Raw genomic sequence first — 10,873 nt, 5'->3', positions numbered from 1 at the left:
ACGCAAACTGACTTCCGTTTGTAGGTTTTAAAAGCACTTTGTCCTGTCTTTAAGTCTTTATCATTTCAATAACAGATCTCTATTACTCTACAAGTTATTGAGGTCAAAGTGCAAAAATGTTGCAAACCATGCAATTTCTAAGTAAAATGCTAAGGATTTGCTATTTTACTATTAGTGCTACCACTGTTTACACAGCTATTTAGGTAATTATTTTTCTATTTCAGGGTGTTGAAAATTTATCTAGGGAGCAAATGACGTCCAGAAAAGCATTGGATTTGGAGAAAATCTGGCTTTCCCGTGCAATTTCAGTATGATTTCTGTTTAAGTAAATTGGAGATCAAGGAGGATGAATTAGTAAAATATTCGTAGCCCAAATCACTAACCTAATCTATGGTAAAAGTTCTGTATATGACTCCTTTCTGGTAACGTTTTGAATTTTTTGAGGCGTAGCCAGAGGAAAGGGGGCTACAAGGGCCATATCCCCCCAATTGACAGAGGAAAAAAAAATAATTAAAAAATGTTATTTTCATTAGTAAAATAAATTTTTGAATATACTTACCCGATAATCATGTAGCTGTCAACTCTGTTGCCGACAGAAATCTACGGTCGGGATACGCCAGTGATCGCTATACAGGTGGGGGTGAACACAACAGCGCCATCTGTGGTCAGGTACTCCAGTACTTCTTGTCAACACCACCTCAATTTTTTCCTCGGTCCACTGGTTCTCTATGGGGAGGAAGGGTGGGTCAATTAAATCATGATTATCGGGTAAGTATATTCAAAAATTTATTTTACTAATGAAAATAACATTTTTCAATATTAATCTTACCCGATAATCATGTAGCTGATTCACACCCAGGGTGGTGGGTGGAGACCAGCATACATGTTAACAAAGAAGCTAAGTATCCCGTATTTTATTTTATTAGTTATTCAAAAATAACATAAAATAAATAAGTACCTGGTAAGGAAGACGACTTGAACCATTACTCTGCCTTTATTAAGTACGTCTTCCTTACTGAGCGTAGCGGTCCTCTTAGGATGCTGAACGACTCTTAGGTGCTGAAGTATAAAGGGCTGCAACCCATACTAAAGGACCTCATCACAACCTTTAACCTCGGCGCTTCTCAAGAAAGAATTGACCACCCGCCAAATCAACAAGGATGTGGAAGGCTTCTTAGCCGACCGTACAACCCATAAAAAGTATTCAAGAGAAAGGTTAAAAAGGTTATGGGATTATGGGAATGTAGTGGCTGAGCCCCCGCCTACTACTGCATTCGTTGCTACGAATGGTCCCAGGGTGTAGCAGTTCTCGTAAAGAGACTGGACATCTTTGAGATAGAATGATGCGAACACTGACTTGCTTCTCCAATAGGTTGCATCCATAACACTCTGCAGAGAACGGTTCTGTTTGAAGGCCACTGAAGTAGCCACAGCTCTCACTTCATGTGTCCTTACCTTCAGCAAAGCAAGGTCTTCTTCCTTCAGATGAGAATGTGCTTCCCTAATCAGGAGCCTGAATTAGTAAGAAACTGAGTTCTTAGACCTTGGAAGAGAAGGCTTCTTGATAGCACACCATAAGGCTTCTGATTGTCCTCGTAAAGGTTATGACCTTTTTAGATAGTACCTAAGAGCTCTAACTGGGCAAAGTACTCTCTCCAGTTTGTCCCCCACCAAGTTGGACAGGCTTGGGATCTCGAACGACTTAGGCCAAGGACGTGAAGGAAGCTCGTTTTAGCAAAAAACCGAGCTGCAAGGAACATGTAGCCGTTTCAGATGTGAAAACTATGTTCCTGCTGAAGGCGTGGATCTCACTTACTCTTTTAGCTGTTGTCAAGCACACGAGGAAAAGAGTTTTTAATGTGAGGTCCTTAAAAGAGGCTGATTGGAGAGGTTCAAATCTTGATGACATAAGGAACCTTAGGACCACGTCTAGATTCCAGCCTGGAGTGGACAACCGACGTTCCTTTGAGGTCTCAAAAGACCTAAGGAGGTCCTGTAGATCTTTGTTGGTGGAAAGATCCAAGCCTCTGTGGCGGAAAACCGCTGCCAACATACTTCTGTAACCCTTGATCGTAGGAGCTGAAAGGGATCTTACGTTCCTTAGATGTAACAGGAAGTCAGCAATCTGGGTTACAGTGGTACTGGTTGAGGAAACTGCATTGGCCTTGTACCAGCTTCGGAAGACTTCCCCTTTAGACTGATAGACTCTGAGAGTGGATGTCCTCCTTGCTCTGGCAATCGCTCTGGCTGCCTCCTTCGAAAAGCCCCTAGCTCTTGAGAGTCTTTCGAAAGTCTGAAGGCAGTCAGACGAAGAGCGTGGAGGTTTGGGTGTACCTTCTTTACGTGAGGTAGACGTAGAAGGTCCACTCCTAGAGGAAGAGTCCTGGGAATGTCGACCAGCCATTGCAGTACCTCTATGAACCATTCTCTCGCGGGCCAGAGCGGAGCCAACCAACGTCAGCCGTGTCTCTTTGCGAGAGGCGAACTTCTGAAGTACCCTGTTGACAATCTTGAACGGCGGGAATGCATACAGGTCGAGATGGGACCAATCCAGCAGAAAAGCATTCACGTGAACTGCTGCTGGGTCTGGAATCGGAGAACAATACAACGGGAGCCTCTAGGTTATCGAAGTAGCGAACAGATCTATGGTTGGCTGACCCCACAGGGCCCAAAGTCTGCTGCAAACATTCTTGTGAAGGGTCCACTCTGTGGGGATGACCTGACCCTTCCGGCTAAGGCGATCTGCCATGACATTCATATCGCCCTGAATGAACCTCGTTACCAGCGTGAGCTTTCGATCTTTTGACCAGATGAGGAGGTCCCTTGCGATCTAGAACAACTTCCACGAATGAGTCCCTCCCTGCTTGGAGATGTAAGCCAAGGCTGTGGTGTTGTCAGAGTCCACCTCCACCACCTTGTTAAGCTGGAGGGACTTGAAGTTTATCAAGGCCAGATGAACCGCCAACAACTCCTTGCAATAGATGTGAAGTGTCCTTTGCTCCTGATTCCATGTTCCCGAGCATTCCTGTCCGTCCAAAGTCGCACCCCAGCCCGTGTCTGATGCGTCAGAGAAGAGACGGCTGTCGGGTTTCTGAACAGCCAAAGGTAGACTTCCTTGAGAAGAAAGCTGTTCTTTCACCACGTGAGAGTAGACCTTCTCTCTTCGGAAACAGGAACTGAGACCGTCTCTAGCGTCATGTCCTTTATCCAGTGAGCCGCTAGATGATACTGAAGGGGGCGGAGGTGGCGTCTCCCTAACTCGATGAACAGGGCCAGCGATGAAAGTGTCCCTGTTAGACTCATCCACTACCTGACTGAGCATCGGTTCCTTCTCAGCATGCTCTGGATGCATTCTAGGGCTTAGTAGATCCTTGGGGCCGACGGAAAAGCCCGAAAAGCTCGACTCTGAAGATCCATACCCAGGTAGACAATGGTCTGGGATGGGACGAGCTGGGACTCCTCAAAATTGACCAGGAGGCCCAGTTCCTTGGTCAGATCCATAGTCCATCTGAGAATCTCCAGACAGCGACGACTTGTGGGAGCTCTTAAAAGCCAGTCGTCTGACGGAGCCGGACACAAGATCATGGTACTGCTGCACAGTCTGTGAACTGTCAACCATGGAGAAGCGAGGAAGTACAGCGACAACCCGAAGCTGTCTAGACTGTCTGGGTCGTACAGACAACTCCTTATCGGGTTGCTGAGGTTGCCGCACTGCGTCACAACAAGTCACTTCTGCTGGTTGTTGAACGTCTTCCCAGTGACACACTGACTCCGTAAACAAAAAATCCTCTAACAAGGACTAAGCTTGGACTGCATGTCTTGCAACAAAGCTCAAGGTCTATGGGAGCAGGTGTGGTAACAGACGGGGTTAGCGACTGAAGTGGAACCATTACCCTCCCTGGAAGCATGTTATGCTTAAATAAAAGTCCATAGGAGGCTAAGCAGCTAAAGGCTCCTCTCCAAATGACAGAGTCCTCAAGGGAATATCAGAAGGAGGGAGAATAGCACTTTCTCATCTACAGGAACCATATCCGAGAAAAGCTAAGTTCTCTCAGTGAGGGTTTCACTGGTGCAAAAGCAGCAGACTAGAAGGCAACGTTATGAAACTGCTTGACAGTCTAGTGAGTTGGCAACAACCAAAGATGTGTGACTGAGGAGCATGCGGTAAGGTATGCAGAGCATGCTGTATGTAGAGCATGCTGTAAGGTAAGCAGAGCATGTTGCATGGCGTGCGGCTTATGCTGCATGGGATGAGGCTCATGCTGCATGGGATGAGGCTCATGCTGCATGGTATGAGGCTCATGCTGCATGGGATGAGGCTCATGCTGCAAGGGATGAGGCTCATGCCGCATGCGTTGAGGAGGATGCCGCATAGTATGAGGCTCCTGCCTCATGGGTTGAGGCGGTTGCCGCATAGCATGAGGCTCCTGCCTCATGGTTTGAGGAGGATGCCGCATAGCATGAGGCTCCTGCCTCATGGGTTGAGGAGGATGCCGCATAGCATGAGGCTCCTGCCTCATGGGTTGAGGAGGATGCCGCATAGCATGAGGCTCCTGCCTCATGGGTAGAGGAGGTTGCCGCATAGCATGAGGCTCCTGCCTCATGGGTTGAGGAGGATGCCGCATAGCATGAGGCTCCTCATAGCATGAGGTCCCTGCCTCATGGGTTGAGGAGGATGCCGCATAGCATGAGGCTCCTCATAGCATGAGGCTCCTGCCTCATGGGTTGAGGAGGATGCCGCATAGCATGAGGCTCCTGCCTCATGGTTTGAGGAGGATGCCGCATAGCATGAGGCTCCTCATAGCATGAGGCTCCTGCCTCATGGTTAGAGGAGGTTGCCGCATAGCTTGAGGTTCCTGCCTCAAAAGTTGCGTCTGCCTCAAGGGTTGAGGGGGTAGCTGCGCAGAGAGAGGCTCTTGCCTCAAGAGTTGAGGCGGTTGCCGCATAGCATGAGGCTGCTGCCTCAAGGATGGTGGAGGCTGCCGCAACGCATGAGGCTGCTGCCTCAAGGATGGAGGAGGTTGCCGCAACGCATGAGGCTCCTGCCTCATGGTTAGAGGAGGTTGCTGCAAAGCATGAGGCTCCAGCCTCAAGGGTTGAGGAGGTTGCCACATAGCAAGAGGCTCCTGCCTCAAGGAAAGTGGAGGTTGCTGCATAGCGCTGGTACCTGGCAACTCCCAATGCGGCAGCTCACGCATGGAGGCAGGAGGAGCCTCAACATCATACGTCTGGCAGGGTGGACTGCGCAGAGGTGGAGGAGCGCTCGCAGGAGGAGGTGTGCTAACCTTCTCTGCCTGAAACTCCTGCATCAACACCGCAAGCTGAAACTGCATTGTCTGCAGCATAGACCACTAGAGTCTATGAAAGACAACAACAAACGGAGCTACTGTCCGTTGAGACTGAGGGTCTAAAACAGCTGGTGCGGCAACAGACGGAGTTACTGCCTGTTGCGGTACCACCTTGCCTCTCTGGGAGGTGTGCAGTTGTCGTACTGCAGCAAGTCCGAACTGACCCAGTGCTAATGGCTACACCTAGGAGTTGGACTTGCGCGGAAGGGACCGACTTGCACTTAAAAGCTGCAAGATTGGTCCATGGTTTCTGAGAGAAACCTCTTCCGCAGACAAGGAATAATTGGGCTCTCTCGTCTTTGTGAGGGTGGGGAGATCACGTCGGCTACGTGAGTTGGTTACACCCGAAACCACGGAGGGAAACGTCTGTTCGTCGATCAAGGCCTGATGAACCCATAAGTCCTTCGACGTTACTTCTCCCCTGGGCTTGGGAGCTTGTAAGAGGTCCCAGACTAGGCGAACAACTGGCACGAACAGACGAACCCTCGAACGCAACACTGTAACACTTTGCGCTTATCACTTTATCACTTTTGATTTTCTGTTTGCACTTATTTCACTGAACTCGAAACTTTAAGTGGTTTGTACCTGAAACACGCAATTCTATCCTTCATTAAAAGTTAGTAATCGCGAAAACAGTATTACAATGTAACAGAAAAACATAATGAAAGATAAATAATTCAGTGGTTGGAAAAGAGACTAAACACTGGATCAAATAAACTACGTTTAAAATCTCTCACCGCAAAAAGCCTGGGAACAAGAATAAAACTCTAGAAACGTTTACCTTCTTCCCCTAAAGAGACTAGGGAGAAGAGCAAAAACGATAACAATGTTACCCGCTTGAACGAAACGTTTACCCTCCTCTCTCTCCCTCCGTCTCTATCTCTCTCTCTCTCTCTCTTTGACTTAGAACCTGAGAGATGAGCCCAAATATATATATCGTTAAAACATATTATTGTTAAAGGAAAAAAAAAATGAAAGATTTCCCAAATAAAAAGTTCCTTTATTAGAATTAAAACCATTTAAGCTAAGAAAGAATGAACAAAACGCTAGAATCGGTTTACTCTTACTGCAACGTGAAACCGTTAATACTCTCTCTCTATCGTAACGATAGAGCGCAAGTTGAACGTTCTGAACGTCAACAACTGCAGAGACAAAACAAAACGTTAGTTCAACTTTGAAAACAGTACGAGACTATCAAAGAAATTCTTTCAAAAACATAGCATAAAATGTTAACAGGTAAAAACGAAATGACGGGCTCAATGTTTATAATAAAAGGAAGTTAATCGAAGAGGCCTATAAAAGGCGGAGAGATATAAAATAAATCTATAACTTTGTTAAGCAAAATTAAGAAAGAGAGTCTATACTCTCTTCGACACCAACCCTTCCGACTAAGGGAAGGGTCGGCCATTTAAAAGTGAAAGAGAGTTCATACTCTCTTCGTCACCAAAATTAAATCAAATTAATTCCAAAAAACTTGCTAAGCTAATGATAAAGCTTCCTGAATAGCGAAGGCTAAACTCTAGAGCAAATACATCACCAAATCGTGAACAATAACTCCAGAATCAACAGCGTATCCATGTAGGTCTAGCCGGAGGCACGACAGAGGAAAAATTGAGGTGGTGTTGACAAGAAGTACTGGAGTACCTGACCACAGATGGCGCTGTTGTGTTCACCCCCACCTGTATAGCGATCGCTGGCGTATCCCGACCGTAGATTTCTGTCGGCAACAGAGTTGACAGCTACATGATTATCGGGTAAGATTAATATTGAAAAATCAATAATAATTGATAATGAAAAATTTGTATTTGCATGATTACAGACAGTGGTACATCTTCATTCTGGCATCTCGTGAACGTGATGTTGGACGTTCTTATGCGAGTGGGTCACAGAAAAGAAAGAAAATTCAAGAAGAAGAACAAAAAAAGAAAGATGTAGGAAGCTGCAGAAAGATCACGGACATGCTCACGAAAACAGTTTCTGATGTTACCAGTACAGTTGAATCTCCAGATATGTCAGATCATACAGGAAGCCCTCCCTCCATTATTTCGCAGCCAGCATCTACTCCTTTTGTGACTCCTCTCAATGTGACGGACATTTCATCCACAGGATTTGTCTTAAAAGATCCTGCCTCATGGCCAAATGTAATCCCAGATTCTCTACGTAATGCTTTCATTGCAGAAAACTTCAGTCAAACTCTGAACATTGACTTTAGGAAATCAGCAAGGATTTATGATGATGGAAATCGTCGTTGTTTAAAGTCATCTATGTTTTATAGGAAGCTTGCAAATTCAGAAACTGTGAAAAGATCATGGATGGTATACTCTGAAAGCTGAGGAAAAGTGTACTGTTCAGCATGCAAGCTATTTTCTACCAAAGAAAATGCCTTCACACAGGGGTTCAATGACTGGAAACAATTCCAAGCGTTTCGAGGAACATGAAAACAGCACCACTCACAGGAGCTGCATTTTAGCCAGTGTATTTCATGCACAGAAAAAAGGCTTATTGGATTCTCATTTGGAAAATCAAACTGAAAAAGAGCGCACTTATTGGAGAAAAGTTCTAGAAAGAGTTGTTGCTGTTGTAAAATTCTTAGCTCTAAGAGGACTTGCTTTCCGTGGAGAAAATGAGGTTTTTGGTTCGGAAAACAATGGTAATTTCCTAGGGAACATAGAACTGTTAGCACAATTCGATCCATTCTTAGCAAATCATGTGTCACGCCTTGGGAATGCAGGAAGAGGCACTGTATCTTACATGTCATCTACTATTTGCAATAAATTTATTGAACTGATGACTAAGAAGGTCGTCAATAACATCATAGCAGCTGTGAAAACTGCAAAATACTTTGCAATAAGTGTAGATTCAACACCAGATATTTCACATACAGATCAACTGACATTCATTGTTCGCTTTGTCGACTCCAGTGGTAAGCCTGTAGAGCGCTTTATAAAATTCATTCCTCTTTCAGGCCATGATGGAAAAACAATGATGAATGTAGTACTGGATACTCTGCTTGAACATGATCTCTCTATTATGGATTGCCGTGGCCAGAGCTATGACAATGCAAGTAACATGTCGGGTAAATATAATGGATTGCAAGCCCGTATCAAGCAAATCAACCCACTTGCTGAATATGTGCCCTGCTCAGCACATTCTCTTAATCTTGTTGGGTCATGTGCTGCGGAGTGTTGTGTTGCTGCAGTTTCATTTTTTGGACTTTTACAAGCACTCTTTAATTTTTTCTCTGCTTCAACGCATCGGTGGAGTACTGTATACTCAAGTCAACCATTCATGGAGATGTCATCAAATCATTATCAACAACAAGGTGGTCAGCGCAGCATGATGCAACACATGCTTTGAAAGACAGCTGCTTTGCTGAAATACGTTCTGCTTTGAAAAGAGTGAAAAACCAGCTCCGTTCAACAATGAGCCAAGACAAATTGTGTAACCTAGCCTTGTTGACCATTGAGTCTGATCTAACAAGAAATATTGATTTTCAGAGTATAATTGATGATTTTGCCAATATGAAATCCAGAAAGAAATTTATTTAAGAAGTGCCTGTGAAGTTGATATATGTACATGCATGATTTAATTATAATCACAAAAAGGGAATGTAGTGGTTATGTTGAATACCAAAGGTGTGTATGATGCTTTAGTAACCTAGTTTATTTAAGAAGTGCCTGTGAAGTTGATATATGTACATGCATGATTTGATGATAATCACAAAAAGGGACTGTAGAGGTTATGTTAAATACCAAAGGTGTGTATGATGCTATTGCTTTAGTAACCTAGGATTCTTCTGTTTCTTTTCTTTAAACATATAATTAGATAAGCGTAATGGTAAATAATAATGAAAATGGAATTATTATGTTAAAGGAGATGGGTATAAGATGGCAAAGATTTAATTATCTAGAAATACTGTACTTTGAGTTTCTATTTTTTATATGAATGATTTACTGATTATTATAGGCTTAATGGCAAAATGTGATATAAACAGAATGATAACAGTAGCTGTGTTGAATGTAATAGGTGTAGGGTTATAAGTCATTACTTTATCTAACAATTCTTTACTTTCTTGAGTTTATATGATTTGATAATCTTATGCATGATGCAATGATAACAATAATGGTCAGTGATATATAAAGGGAATGATACTGCTGTAGTGGTTATGCTGAATATAGTAGGTACATGATGTCACTACTTTAATAGCCTAATCTAGTAATACTATGCAATCTTGTGCTTATTCTCTTTAAAATGCATGATTTAGCAAGATAGTTATAATGGCTGTTGGTAAATGGTTTTGGTTGCTTGGTGTACTTTCCCTATTAAATTTAATCTAATAGCCAGAATGTATTTAATTAGACCTTAAACAGGCTCACACCGACACCCCCCACCCCACCCCCAAGCTGGAAGGGGTTGCTTCGCTTACCCGTAACTCAAAGGGGCCCCGCCAACCTGAATAGCCTAAGGCCCGGAGACTTCTTAATCCGGCCCTACATGCACATCAAAGTGTAGGCACAATAGTTCGAGCCAAGTTTACTGTATGTCTTATGCCCAGCCAGCTGAGGAAAGGCGCCATCAAGATTCATCAGAATAGTTGCTCTATATTCAAGATCATTCCTCCTTGATACTGTCCCCAGCCGGTCTCTGGAGGGGTTGAAATTAAGGAAAGACAGAGAACCCCAACGAATTTAAGGGGGTTAGCCGCCTATGGAAGGTGTCTTTTGCGGTTTTCAGTCATGCCTTTGACAGTCATTAAGCCTTATTGGCCCAATGACTCAGTTCTGGAACTAAAGGAGAGTGTGTACTCTTCTTCTCTGTGGGGAAAGGTACCCTACACTAGGATGATCTTCCTGGTGATCACTGTGAGATGTGAGTATCCTAGGGGCATGTCTAGGATCCTGTGACCTGTCCAGAGGTATCCTGTGCATTAGCGAAGTTCTCCTTGCTGGTGTGCGATCTATGGAAACCCGTCTGCGATGAGTGTACATTAATTAGGCGCATCTGGGCAATGAGCATCTCTGGGTAAGGCGTGAGTTATGTAGTTCCTTTGTTCCCTATCTCCAAGGAGTTGAGTGTGTGTCGGTTTAGTGCACGGTGGAATAAAACCTGCTGCAGCGCTCATTAGTTCCCACGTACCAGGTGAGGAGGGGTTAAGCCGAGATTGACAAGCAACCTTGTGAGCGTACTCAGGTGAGTGCGCTCTACTCAACCAGTGAACGCAATGGAAACTCTGTGGGTGCTCAGGTGATCGCCAGCTCTTTAGGGCCGCACATATCAAATATCTTGAGTTTGCTCGGGAGAGCTAAGGCACTCGTCATCACTTGCGATACTGCGCAAAGGGTTGTTCTTGAAGTGTCTGTGGGTGGAATTGCTGGGGAACTAGCACGCACAGGTGAAAGCAAGTAGGCTATCTGCTTGCATATTGGAATACAAGCTCACCAACACTAGGGTCCCTCTGTGAAAGTACATTTCCCAGAGGAAGGGTGCTTAGGAGACATATCTCCTTCATTGGTCTCACGAGGTGC

General features: G+C 44.6%; 1 protein-coding gene across 1 annotated transcript; it reads left to right on the top strand.

Annotated features, from left to right (window-relative positions):
- The first annotated feature begins 7,727 nt into the window (after positions 1-7,727).
- On the top strand, positions 7,728-8,705 carry LOC137659307 (zinc finger MYM-type protein 1-like). The gene has a single exon (XM_068394331.1). It carries the CDS (start codon positions 7,728-7,730, stop codon positions 8,703-8,705), a length of 978 nt encoding a protein of 325 aa, XP_068250432.1.
- The last annotated feature ends 2,168 nt before the right edge of the window (positions 8,706-10,873 follow it).

The sequence above is a fragment of the Palaemon carinicauda genome, chromosome 19 (genome assembly GCF_036898095.1).
Source record: "Palaemon carinicauda isolate YSFRI2023 chromosome 19, ASM3689809v2, whole genome shotgun sequence".
Taxonomy (NCBI): Eukaryota; Metazoa; Arthropoda; class Malacostraca; order Decapoda; family Palaemonidae; genus Palaemon; species Palaemon carinicauda.
Note: the sequence above shows the minus strand (reverse complement) of the source record. Positions and strands in the feature narration are given on the sequence as shown.